The 13873-nt window shown below is 40.1% G+C and overlaps 2 protein-coding genes across 11 annotated transcripts in view; both read right to left on the bottom strand.

The window, feature by feature from the left end:
- LOC147141058 (5'-AMP-activated protein kinase subunit gamma-1-like) overlaps positions 1-7301 on the bottom strand; it is a 31779-nt gene extending 24478 nt beyond the window's left edge. The window contains exons 1-3 of the mRNA XM_086043094.1: positions 7076-7301; positions 4719-4781; positions 822-1068 (exon numbers count right to left, since the gene is read on the bottom strand). Coding sequence (XP_085899220.1) covers positions 822-1068; positions 4719-4781; positions 7076-7162 — 397 coding nt within the window. The 5' untranslated portion in view covers positions 7163-7301. The remainder of the gene's footprint in view (positions 1-821; positions 1069-4718; positions 4782-7075) is intronic.
- Positions 7302-9033: 1732 nt separating this feature from the next.
- kmt2cb (lysine (K)-specific methyltransferase 2Cb) overlaps positions 9034-13873 on the bottom strand; it is a 65298-nt gene continuing 60458 nt past the window's right edge. For all 10 annotated transcript variants that reach the window (XM_086042359.1, XM_086042358.1, XM_086042360.1 and 7 more), the window contains 4 exons: positions 12922-13038; positions 12768-12841; positions 12168-12276; positions 9034-10941 (listed from right to left, as the gene is read on the bottom strand). In XM_086042359.1, the coding sequence (XP_085898485.1) occupies positions 10849-10941; positions 12168-12276; positions 12768-12841; positions 12922-13038 (393 nt within the window). In that variant the 3' untranslated portion in view covers positions 9034-10848. The remainder of the gene's footprint in view (positions 10942-12167; positions 12277-12767; positions 12842-12921; positions 13039-13873) is intronic.

Raw genomic sequence — 13873 nt, 5'->3', positions numbered from 1 at the left:
AGTTATTATTATCAATATTATTATTATTATGAAAACCTGATGTGCTAGAGAAAAAACTAGGTAGGATCCTGAATCAGAACAAAAAAGATCTATAAGAGTTTACTTGAACCTACGATTAAAAAAAAAAAAAAAGTAAAATTCTTTTGACCAGTGGTATAAATTATTATTTTGCTGAAAGGTCGTCCAATGAAATGACAGATGTTATCCTTGACATAAAATAATTGTGATTCATAATTGTGATTACAATATTGATCAAAATAATTGTGATTAGAATCTTGGCTATGACCTATGGTGATTGAATTACATTAGTGATTAACTATCGGCGGGTTGATAATTTATCCAGCGGTGGCTTTGCGTATGTGCTATTTATGTGCAGTATGAAACTCTCTTGCTCTGAAAGGAGATCTGTTTTGCTCATCACTTTTTTTCCTTTTTTTTTTGGAGGGGGGGTGATATACATCAGAGGGGTCGAAAAAGTCGTCATACATACAATATACAGCGAGAAAGCTGGCTTCTTTAAGTCATTATTTGGTCATTATTTGGGCTGACACAAATGGACAACTACGTGGCGTTTTTAAAACCTTTGGACAGCAGATTTAGGGATTGAGTGTATTTGTTTATGACAATTAAAATCATTTTGGAACATGAAATAGTTTATAAAACATTTTAGGGATCCACAGACCCTGAAGAATGTTCAAAATGTTAGTCAAAACTAAAAACGTTTTATGATAGCAACAGACACAGTACACAATATAATCACAACAAATGCTCAGGCATGGTGGAAACTATGGATGTAGAAATACTTGAGTTTTTAGGCTTACCTCTGCGGGCTCTGGAAAATATCTTGATGCTTGCAGGGTTGGTGCCGGATGAGGAGCGGAAGATGCCACTGAAGCTGAGGCGGCGGGGGGATTTGACTGGGGAGGTCTGATAACAGGAAGAGAGGAAGATGTTCTTTGGGGAACCCGAGCTGGACTTGTATTCCACTGGGTCCGGCTGCGGGGACGGCGGCGGGTTGGTAGCGGGCTCCCCTTTGGCAGGGCTGGCTGAACGGATGCAACGCTCCCCCTGCGACACCATTAGGATGCACTTTTACAATGCTGCACTAGGGCATGTGGAAGAGTTATGACTAGCAGAGGTGGGCATTCATCAGTGCTTTAGTCCGTCTATGAGTTCTTGTCTATATTTCAGGCCGGCCCGGTCGGTCCGAGTTAGCCAAACGGCGTCAGGAACAGACTTAACCGGTACCATGTCACACGCAGGTGCTGCACTCCTGACACGTAGCCAAATAATGAAAAAAGAAAAAAGAAAACAGTGTTGTGTCCCTTTCAGACCGATCACCACGCCGTGCATGTGTCTGTTGTTTTTATTTGAATTTTTTTCTTTATTTGGCGGCGTGTCTGCTTGAGCGCGCGTGTGACGTGAAAATAATATTCTCGACGCCGATTGGCTGTCGCCGACGAGGGAAGGACTGAGACCACGTGGGTCGGCCGGAAACATAGACCGGAAGTTAGCGACGGATAGACAGTGCCCGGCTCTGGTGAATAGCAAGCAGTGTTGGGGACATATAGAAAAGATGTATTGTGAAACACCAGAAGCTGCCTGCACTTTGTAGATGCAACCTGGCACTTCTCCTTTTCACAGATACGCAACATTAAACAATAGCTCATGCATCGTCATGCTGTTACATTTCACACTAGTGCCAATTTAAGATTTTTGTTAGCAAGGTCAACAAGGTGGAGAGTATTCAACTACCGGTACGTACTAAGTTAAGAGGGAGGACGTGGCCACTATCTTATATTTTTGTTTGGCCTTGCCAGCAATCTGTGAACGACAACATGATGAGGACAACATTCAGTTGTCGAAACACGTCATTCTGATTAATATTGCATTTGTGGAATATTAGTTAAGCGGCAAAATTCATCCGTTTTTGTCCATGTCAGGGGGCGGCCATTTTGCCACTTGCTGTCAACTGAAAATGACATCAGAGTTGCTCAGGGCTCAGGTAACGCCCGATCATGACTCAGCCTCAGAAAACAGGTGAGCCGTGATTGGTCGTTACCCGAGAAAGTGGCAAAGTGGCCCCCTGAGATGGCTGAAAACGGGTGGAATTTGTTGTTAGAACAAAGAACGTATTAAAATAGAACATATTATTCTAAATAATTTTGGGGGTTGACTACCCCTTTAAGTGAAGTCTAGAAATACTCTTTCAAAAAATAAAAAATAAAAATTTTGCCCATTTATGTTAACTGAAATTCAGGAAAAAAAACAACAAACAAAAAAAACAAAACAAAAACAAAAGTACTTATAGTAAGGCAAAAAAGTTGTCTTTATTTTAGTTTTAAAATAAATTTCATTCTTAAAAATATATATATGCTAATCAGGGTCAGTATGATCTGAATGTAACTATTAAGGTAACTTATCTGTTATTTTTTAAATGAAGTAACCGGTAAAGTAACTAAATTACTTTTTAAAGCACATAATCAGAAAAGTAACTGTTCAAGGTAATGTGGCAACACAGATTAGGAATGTTTTTTGCCTGGGCGGAAGTCTGAGCTCTGCATTCCAGTTGAATGAATCTGTGTTCCCTTTTAAGATGTTATTGTTGACCCAACCTTGATAATAAATCTCATTCTTCTCCACTTGCCCCTAATAAATATGTCATGCCAGGCTGTGAACAACATATCAGCCTCGACCTCACCAGCACCATCGTGCTCACGAGCCGACAATCATCCTCACCATGGGTTTTTACACCTGCCAAGGTGGACACACACGCTCATTCGTTTGTTGTGACGATAGCAAAGCAGAGCAGCCATGGCAGCTGATCAAGCCGCAGACAACGAGAAACTCCTTCCTGGTTTGCTTGTGCCAACAGCTAATTTTTTAACCATTTGTTTACCATCCAAGAGGCTGGTCGACAGTCAATGTGGTCAAACTAATTCCCCCATTGGGATCAATAATTTGTTCCAGAATCCAAAATGTTGCAACGGTAAAAGTGTTTGTAACTTCATTTGAACATTATTAACTGTCAAACAGATATATTCAGAGGGTAAGCACTCTGATATGAATGTAATAACCAAATAGGAGGCATAAGAAATATTGCACTGCTGGGGTACATCTCATGCTTACATTCATTACCTTTTGCAATTGTAAAAAAAACACACACACTTTTTGTACGCTATGTGGAGGAAGTCAAGCCAAATATATTCTTTTCAAGAATATTTTCTATGCAAGCCCACTAGTTGAAACAAGGCATTCTGATACGTTTGTGGAAGAAGAGTCAATCCACCCCTTTTTAGCCATCTCTGGGGCGGCCATTTTGTCACTTCTGTCGACTGAAAATGACATCACAACTGCTCGGGGCTCAGGTAACGACCAAGCAAGGCAGACCTGTTTTCTGAAGCTGAGCCGTTGTTGCTTGTTAACTGAGCATTTGTGATGTCATTTACAGTCGACAGAAGTGAAAAAATGGCCGCCCTCTGAGATTTCTAAAAACGGGTGGATTTTGCTGCTTAACTCATATTCCACAAACGCAATATTAATCAGAATGCTTGTTTCAACTAATGGGCTTGCATAGAACATATTCTTTTGGACTTGATAGCAGTACATGAGGAATATGACCTGTGGGGGAAAAAAACAGCTGTCTGTGGCCCCATCTTGTCGCTCTAATTTGTTCTACATGAAAACATCACGCCTGAGGAAAAGCAACCAATTAGAGGCAGAAGGTGTGACTTAAGCGGTGTCAATCATTTGCAGCACACTCAAGGGCACATACAAACAGATAACATTTAGTGTTATAGTTAGGGCCCAACCGAGATGGATATTTTTTTTGGGGGGGGGGGCTGATGCAGATTCCAGTAATAAAATTCCGATAACAGATTGATGGCCCGATTTATTAAAAAGATATAACAATAAAATAACTTCTGTTTTGGTCCTGTAATGCTTCCAACAATAAAGATATGAACTACAAGCAGGACAGGACGGCAATTGCTCAATGCGGCCCCATCCACACGTTTATTTCCCCTTTTTAAATCAATCCTGTGACAAATCAGAACGTGCGAGAGCAGACGCCCATCTCCTCTTGTTTGCGGGCAACTCTCACTCGTTGCTATTGTGCAAGAAGACCTTGTGAAAAGGGGGACGGGACAAGGAGTGACTCGCGTGAGCTGTAAAAGGAGTTCAGCGATAAAGCCGCTGTATGAAGTACATGGCCATGCTTCCAGGGCAGATAGTTGGAAGAGGCTGCTTTTGTTTACGCAAATCAATATCCTGTGCCATGTGCTCCAGATATGCACAGGGTGTTAAGTTACGCAAAGCCCAAAAAGGTTGGAAGAAAATGAATGAAGGCCTTGTTAAAAGACAAAAATACTAAACAGAAAATAGTTTGAGCTCTTTGTGCTATTTTAATTTATTTATTTACCATGTTTTGAAATGTCTTTAAATCTTTTGTTTGTATACACATTTAATTGCTGTCAACGTGCGTTGTTTTCATAATTCCTAATAAGCTACTTTTGTTCTCTTTGCTTGTCCTTTGACAGCTGGTGTTCAACTCCACCAAGGCCAAATAATCCTAATTTGGATCAGCAAAAAACTGCACCCACCTCTTGCATATGCCTGCATTTTGTTATCAAAATCTAGGAATTATTCACAAAAAGCCGCTTTAAAAAGATCTTTATTTTAATACATATCAAAATGTAAGAGTGCTGGAAATTCTTTACCGTGTTTGGGCTTTTGGCTGAGCAACTCGTTTCCACCTGAGGTGAAGCAAATGGCGAGAAGTCCTGCATGAAAGCAAAGTGACAAAAAGTGCATGAGGAGAGATATTGGAAGGCCAGGTGCTTCAGTTTTGACTAAAAGAGCAGCAGACTATAAAACAATATTGCATTTCTGTGTAAACATGATGGCATTTGACCATGACTTGGGCAAATAGTTTCCTTCATGCCAAAGATACAACTTGACATTCCACACTGACTGACACGCAGAAACAACAGGAGTGCAGCAGAGAAAACATGTTGACTTGATTAGGGGACATGCTCAACTCCTCTTTTTTTTGGTTATTGGTTGTTGTTGTTGTTTTGTTTTGGTGGACCTGACTGCAGCGTTTGAAACAGTGGACAACAGTGTTTATTCTGTTGGCCCGTTTGCAGCACCAGGTGGGCATTTAGTGGTAGCGCTCTAGAGTGGTTTGGATCCTAGTTGTCAGGCAGGACTTTTTGCATTAGCCTTGGTTGCTCTGAGTCCCGCTCCGCCCCACTGTCGTATGGTGTTCCACAGGGTTCAATTTTGTGGCCCTTGCTGTTCTCATTATTTTTTGCCTGTGGGTTTCTTATTACGAAAGCATGGAATTTAATATTTCGTTTCACTGCTATGCGGATGACAGTCAGATCCGTGTCCAACTAAGCAATAAGGATAATTTCTCCTTAAGGCCACGTTTGTCCTATCTGGAGGAAATTAAACCCTGGAGGGTACTAAACTTTACAAATAAAAAAAACTTTTGTCTTTTTATCTTTAAATGGTCTTGTTCCACCTTACCTCTCTGGGCTCATTCCACCACTACGTACGTTCCCAGTGCCTCAGGTCAGGGGACCAGACGCTACTGGAGGTACCAAGGACTAAGCGGAGCCTCAGAAGGGATCAAGCTTTTTCTGTTGACGGTCCCTCCTTTTGGAATGACCTTTCATTAAACGATAGGCAAGCCCTCTCTCTGTCCATCTTTAAAACTCGTCTAAAACACATTTTTATTCTTTGGGTTTCGACTCAGCATTGTTGTAGTGTTTTATCGTGTCTACTGTTTTTATGTTATTCATTTGTTTTAAATGTATGTTTTTATTTAGCATTACTATTTACTTCATGTACATCTCATTGTATGCAACTGTGGTTGTTTTAAAAAGTGATGTTTGAATACAGTTGAATTTAGTTATTTCCATCAGAAGAGCAGATCTTCACGTTGCTGCAATTAAACTGAAGTGTGGTGGCATTGGCTAATAAGATGGCCTTCTGCCATCAGGAATATGTGTAAAGTCCACTTTACAGTGATACAGATGGAGTTCAAAAGTCTCTTTGGGGGTCAGAGGAGGTGAGAAGGTGGTGGAGGTGGGGGACAATTTAAAAAAAAATCCCACTTCTCAAGCGTGTTAATAACACATCTGTGGCGTACTTTCATCAAAATACAGCATCAAGAACTACAGAAAACTTTGGACTAGGGCCTAACCAATTTAAGTGGCTGAGATGAGCTGTTTTAAAATCTTTTGATGTTTTTTTTAAACACACTAACACATTACAACATAAGACAAAGAGTGTGCCATTCAAACATTTCCCCCGACTTTTCTCTCTGTTGTAAAGTTGAATACTACAAATACTATGAGACAAATCTTGTGCCTATAATTCAAAACTTTGTTGTAGTAAGTGTTAATGGACCAAAAATAAATTATTCTATTCATTATATTTTTGTTAATCAATCGTCCGATAAATCGTTTATCGTAATTCTATTCTGCCAAATATTAGAATCACCTAAAAAAATCCATGTTGGTCCGTCCCTACGTTGCACATAATTTAGGCTACTAGAGCTTAGCCTGTTTTAAAGGGGCAGGCCTGTCTCATAAAAATGAACAATCCACTGCCGAGAACAGCTTTTGTTAGCATGTCCACCACGGGAGAAGGTAGAGGGTTAAAAGAGGTAAGCGGCTTATTAAATACTGACACAGTGTCATTTAAAATGATCATCTTTATGAAGGATTTTTTTTTAAAACAACTCCCTTGTTTGATCCAATTTAAATCAAGGACGGAGAGCCTCGTCCTAGGAGAGCTTTTGATCCCGCCCACACTGCAATTATAAAATAAAAAATACCATTGAATACAACAGGTGTACCTAATAAAGCGGCCGGTGGGTGTAAATAAACAGCAATCTATACACAAACTTTGCTGGCTGAAATTGAGTGTAATGGGATGGTAATGATGTAGAAAAAGCACGTTTCAGTTTTATGTCAACCAACCCAAGCGTCGCGTGCACTCCCGCTGTCCATTAATTAGCCGATGCCCTATTTTACAGAAGCCAAAGTACACTTGAGCGACTTACGGGCATGTTAATACGCAGACTTCTCCTCCTCTTGGGCAGCTTCTTGGAGCCTCTCTTATTGCCGGGCTCCATCAACGTGCTCCCCATTTTTCCAACCAAAAGCGTGCCGCCGAGTAAAGGGCTGAATCACCACTGCGGAACATCAACAAATCTCCTCGGAGCGTAATCAGTGGACAGGACACCTAAGTGACAGGACGGCGGCTGCTGCTTCACCAGGAAGTAGGTAGGGCCGGTCGTCAGAGGCAGGGCACGCGTCGACGAATGGCATTCGACCGCAGCTCGCTTACAGGCGTTACGGTAAATCCGCTGGTGAGGAAACTCTAAACGCGGCTGTAGGCAAACCTACTGTATGTTTATTTAAAAAAAATCAATACACAAGACAGACAATGATGCGAGTTTTAATTAGCCCACAAGAACCCAGACCCATTCATCTTCACCCGCTGAAATGATGGTAATGCCTTTATCAATTCCAGCCTCTGAAAACACAATTTTTGTAATCTGATTTTCAATGAGAATAAATTGCACTCTATGATGCTGCACTTCATAAAAATGTATAGTAAATGCAAACAAACAATGTAAAGAATGTAATCCTTTTTTGTCACACTTTTTGCTTCAATTAAATGAACATTGCATGTGCTGCTCCTTCTGGTGTGGTGATTGCACGTTGGCCACCTGAGGGCAGCATAAGAGAAATACGAATACTGTACTGTATACACCCATTATCTGAACCGCTTGTCCAATGGAATGGAAATGTATAGTTATTGCACAATCACGAGTACACAGTTTTTATTTTTGGTTTGCCAGTAAACTTCATCTAAAAAAAAAACAACAACCCAGAAATCTGGTCAATGTTATCTCAATGCGTCACCTTTTTATTTGTTCCTCCGTGGTGGCATCCAGGCACTGTCTCCAAAGTTTACGACTCTATGTCACTATCAAGTGTCTGACGGCGTCCTCAGAATCATACAGACTGCTAAATTATGTGAACAGATTAGATTACTAATCTGTGGGCACATATTGATAAACTGTGAGAGCAGATTACTAAAGTGTGGTAGCAGATTACTGAACTGCGGAATATTTTCTTCCCCTCATACCCTGGCAATAGAGGTGCTCCGTAAGGACCACCAACACAAGCTAGTAACGTTACGCATAATTGGCCCGCTCATCACCGTAAACTGTTATAACGTGATGCTAGCAGATGTTTCACCAGCAGATGTCACTAAAACCCCCTACAAAGTATGTCTGACTAGAAATGCATGAACATTTAAATAATAGTCCTCCGATAAGACACTCGATGTACCATTAACGTTCAACCTAACAGTCAGACATCAATAATAAGATCAAATACAAATGAAACAAATTCTACTTACCTTGGATTAGAAATTTTAGGACGTCAACTTTTGACCTTGTATTGTCCTTCACGAGAACAGATTTTCAGATTATGAGGCGCCAGTGAAGAAGCAATATCAATAAGGTTGTATACTGTTTGCAAGATGTTCAAGGACAGAAACTATACTCCGGACTCAATATACGGTACACCTGTAAGAATACTAATTAGCAGAGCCACACCACTAACAGCTACAACCACAACACTTAGCATGGTACATTGTTAAAAAATAAACAAAAAATATGTAGTATAACATTAGATTGTCATACCTTTTTTCTGGGAAAATATGCCTAAAAAAATATATTTTATTTCATTTATTTATTTGCTTAACTCCATTTGTTCATTGAAAAACTCACCAATTCGCTGCTTCGGTGCTCTGGCCCCAAAATAATGTATTACCGTGGCGCTACTTTAGCGCCAAGGAACTATGTTGAAGTGAGTTGAGAAGCTTTATGTAGGAAAAAGTGCTGCTTTGTCACCATCTTGTGGCATCTTTAGGCAATTACAAATAGATTTCAAAACATTAACTGCGGAGTTGAAGACAGTTAGGTATGCACACGCACACAATATGTTAACATGTAAAATAGTTTATTTTTGTAAATGTTTCTAAATTCAATTCCACAAACTCCATACTCTGTACACTCCAAAAGGCATTTTCAAAAACAAACAACAGCAACAAAAAAACAAAAAAAACAAAGTGGGGTGTGGGGGAGATAAAAAGAAACAAAAATGGGACTACTTTACATGACCAAGAAAATGTAGCACAAACACACTGACAGGATGATGTCATATCATACAAGAGAAGAAAAAAAATATTCAAGAAACAATTTTGTTACAACCATTCATTGAGAAAATATATACAATTGAGTCTTCGGAAAGTTAAAAAAATACATGCCATTTACATTACAAGTTCTAAGACTGTCTCCAAAATTTTACTTGAAATTGTGCACGCAAAAAAACGTTTCCATTTTCTACGCATGTGACATGTGACTGTGTCAGTATAAGAAATAGTTCTGATTGAAGACAATGCCATTTCTATCCAAAAGAGAGAAGCGACGGTGGCAAAAGTTCCCCGGCAATTCTTTCTGTCGCAAACATACGCACGCATTCACACACGCACGCACGCACACACTCTGGTTTGACAAAGTCGTCGTCCTCATCAGACACTTGCACCTTGTTTTCAAAAGCAACATAAAAACAACAAATATACGTCGGTGTTCCTATTTGTGTTAAAAAGTTAAAAAGTTGTCCTTTTGGGATTTCAAAACCTAATTCACAGTTCATTTAAAATCAAACCTGATTAACGGCTAACAGACGCAGACATTCTGTCGCCATTTGGAGAGTTGATATTTTCATTCTGCGACTGATCATTTAGCAACAAAAAAATAGCATTTTTTTTTAAATGTTTGTTTGAGTGGTTAAAGTGTGTGTAAAAGTCACAAAACACTACAGCTACAATACCTTACTTTTACAACAAAAATACTTTGTGAATTATTGTGGTTATATTACAAATTCTGTACAGAATAATCATAATATATACTCTCAAAACAGAAATGTTCCATCTTAAATAAATTTCATTGACAAACAGAACAGGAAGGTGAAGAAAAAGAAAACAAATTTAAAAACACCTAACATCGAGAAGGTTAAGGTAGTATTTGGTCGGTTATTCCTATACTTTTTCTTTATGTACATTTATACAAAAAAGTAACAGCATGTCTTCTAACTTCACAAACATATCTGGCCTTCTTCAACTCATCATCATCGTCACGTAGAGAATCAAATTCATTCACTCTGTAATAAATACAAAATTCCACACAAATCACATGACGGAGACCTATGATAAAACTGACTCATGGAATCAAGTATTTTTAAAGTTGTGTGTGTGTGTGTGTGTGTCCATTTTTTTTTTCATTTTTTTTTTGTTTTTTTAGTGCAAGTTAATATTCCCTTCGCAGTATTCATTGCTGTACATTCCTCATTCAGTGATGTCTACATTTAGTCATACACATAGTACAACACACACACACAAAAAAAGGGCCTGCCCTTAGTAAGCAATAAGGCCGCACCCTGCACAGTGCTTTCTCATTCGTTGGTGAATTCCACACCCCGCGTAAGCCGCACACGCGTTTGCACACACACACACAGACTGACAGACACACAGACAGAGGCGTCGCAATGGCAACGGCCTCACACATATGGCACACATCGCATCCTGCTACTTGGGTTCCATTCACCTCCATCCAACGCGGATGCCTTCTGCCCCTTCACAAAACCACTTCAGTGTGAAACTGAGACTCCTCGGCATCCGCAGGCGAGAAGCAGGGAATGTTTTCTTTTTTTTCCTTTTTTTTTTTTGTAAGGTTTGTCATCATCGCCGCCTCTTCGCTCAGTAGATCCACTTCCTGCATTCAGGAGCGCCGCAGTGGCACGCCAGCTTGTGCTGACTGGCGACGGGGTCGAACTGGTGGTCGAAACACAGCTGGAAAATGAGGGAGCAGATGCATGAGCGACAGTGCCGCAATTGGGATATGCGTTATGGCAGCATTAAGAAGGGGGGAAAAAAGGATTTTCACAGAGTAAGGCAAGTTAAATTCAAGACTTTCTATTAGAAATCAAACTGAAGACCAACTTCCTAATGTTTTCAATGTCCCATGTTGTCCCAAGTTGCTACAGTGCATAAATGATATGCATCTGCTCTCCTGACCAAAAACACAGCACACTGTTTTATTGGTCCCGCTGTCATCATTGCGTGATGTTCACTAAATTAATTCTTTTAAGAATGTTCATTTATTTTAAGATTTGAGACTATTTACAACCACCAAAATCATATTAATGATGTGCTAGCATTAAGACTTTTGAAAGATTGATTTAATACATTTTAATGCCAATTAAGGCCTTGTTTTAAGATTTCATGGATTCAATGTCTTTGAACATGAGTGAAATATTTCAAATATTTTCCCCTCTAGTCTAAACACGGCTTTCTGATTGATATTGTGTTTGTGGAATATGAGTTAAGTAGTAAAATAAACCCGTTATTGTCCATCTCAGGGGTTGGCCATTTTGTCACTTGCTGTGGACCGAAAATGACATCAGGTAACGACCAATCACGGCTCACCTGCTTTCTGAAGCTGAATCATGATTGGTCATACCTGAGCCCTGAATAACTGTGACGCCAATTTCAGTCAACAGCAAGTGGCAAAATGGGTGGCCATTATTAAATTTTGAGGTTGACTAACCCTTTATCGAACATGGTTATCAAAATACCGTACAGTCAAAGGTTTCATGATGACAACATTTCTATTTCCATTACAGGGGGTCCTCGGTTTATGACGGTTCTGTTTCTAAGGAAATTTGAAAGTCAAAAATGCGCTTTGGCAGCTTGTCCCTAACCTAGACGAATGCAGTTGTAAAGTCATGATCATTGTAAATATCAGTATGAAAAACACTTCTACACACAAAACAAAAACAACAAGTAGTATGACGGTAACTGAACATGATTTCTCGTGCTATGTGAACAGTCACTCTTACGCCACTGTGCCAACTGAATGAAATGTCGTATGTCGGTACCGTCATAAACCGAGGATCCCCTGTAATTCCTGTAGGAAAAATTGTTTGGAAATCCAAACCAGCATCGGACGTTCCACCAAAGTGTTAGTCATCTGAGGGAAAAAAAGGGGTGGGGAAAAAGACAAAAAGAATATGCACCTCTTCACCCCTTTCAATTCGGCGGATGCAGCTGATGATGATTTTGTAACCCCTTTCAAACGTTACCACCTCGGCAACACAGTTTGGGGCACAAGAATGGTTGATGTACCTGTTAAAGATGGGGGAGGGGGGAGAAGAAGGGAAAAATGTCATCAGCGCAAACCCAATGAGTGCATTGACGATCAGTCTCTCAATTTCACATATAGAATGGCTACAAACAGTTAACTGAAAATAGACTTGTCTGCCGAGCTTCATACTGCATGTGCCCTTTAGTCAGGATGATTTACAAGTCAGAAATGTTTTGTGGAGAGCATTATGCCACATGCAACAAGCGAAACAGTCCCTCATTTTAGATGAGCTGACCGTGTACAACACAAAACACATTGACCCCCGGCAGCCCGAGGCAACCCGCCTCCATGTATTCAAGGTCAGGGTCACGAGTGCAATGGGACGAAACAGAAAAGCCAAAGGCAGACACATCACATTCAGCTTTCTCAGAGCTTTCTGCATAATAAATGATACGTTGAGTGCTTCGTTAAAGTAAGCCATTCCTAATGAAAAAGCCTAAAAGTAAATGTCGAGTGGTAAAATGTCACGTACCTGGCGAGCCCTCCTGATCTCGTTGCATCGACAACATGCTCGCTGTCGATACGGAACATAAACACAGCTCGATTCTGGAAAGGTGACGCGTGAAATCATTGTTAGTTTTTGCTCAAATAGCCTTTAGCCGATTGACATTGAAATGGATGTTTACCTGAGATCTATAGACCCTGTCCTTCCTGATGGCTACCTCATTACGGAGGACGGTTCCATTGTACTCAATCACCATTGTTTGTTTTTCCATGTCTCGAGCAGCGAACAGGCCGAGACCCTACGAATGTGTCGTTACAGTACATTTTCATTATAATCCAAAACCCATTCCATAAAACAGAGTAATTCGAGTTTTAAGCACTTCATTTAAATGGAATGTACTCTAGGAAATATTAGCACATACACTTGGGGCGAGGGGTTGCTCACAAAGAAATGAACTCATTCACTGCCAAACATTTTTAGACCCTCCTTTACACTAACGTTGGAAAAAAAGAGAAAAAAAAAAAAAAAATCCTGGGATTGAATAGCTGGATTGTGAAATGACTAATAAATACGTCAATGGCAGTGAATGAGTCAACAACCTTTAATGTTCATGGTTGTTTGTTGATTATGGTAATAGAATATCAGTCAAAATCGCACTTAAAAAAAAACACAATATAAAATTTTGTAGCATTTTGTTTGTTTTATTGATCTCACCGCCAGTAACAAATACAACTCAGCAGGAACTCTGGCTCCCACGGATTGGTCGGTGCTTATGTGGTACACTGCTGAGCACATTCAACCAATTACCAACACTGCTTGAACTCTACTGGTCATGCGCATAAAGCACAACACTCCAGAGTTAATGTCTCCTCTTCCAAGCGCTACACCGACATGGGCAAGACTAAAGATGTAAGGTACAAGGTTGTAAATCTGATTTACAAAACATCACAAATCAGCAAAAGGCTTAATGAGATGTCAACTTTTGGTGGCATTATACCCAGAGTGTGGAGCACCATACGATGCCATCAGACCTCGGTCATGGTCTGGACACATTTGGAACCTCACCTCAGACACCAAGAAAACAGTAATACACACCAAACCTCCTTTTATCAACAAGAACACTGAAGATGGAT

Source organism: Filicampus tigris, chromosome 10, assembly GCF_054856515.1.
Source record: "Filicampus tigris isolate MCC_2025a chromosome 10, RoL_Ftig_1.0, whole genome shotgun sequence".
Classification (NCBI taxonomy): Eukaryota; Metazoa; Chordata; class Actinopteri; order Syngnathiformes; family Syngnathidae; genus Filicampus; species Filicampus tigris.
The sequence above is the reverse complement of the archived record's forward strand: the minus strand, read 5'-3'. Positions and strand labels throughout refer to the sequence as shown.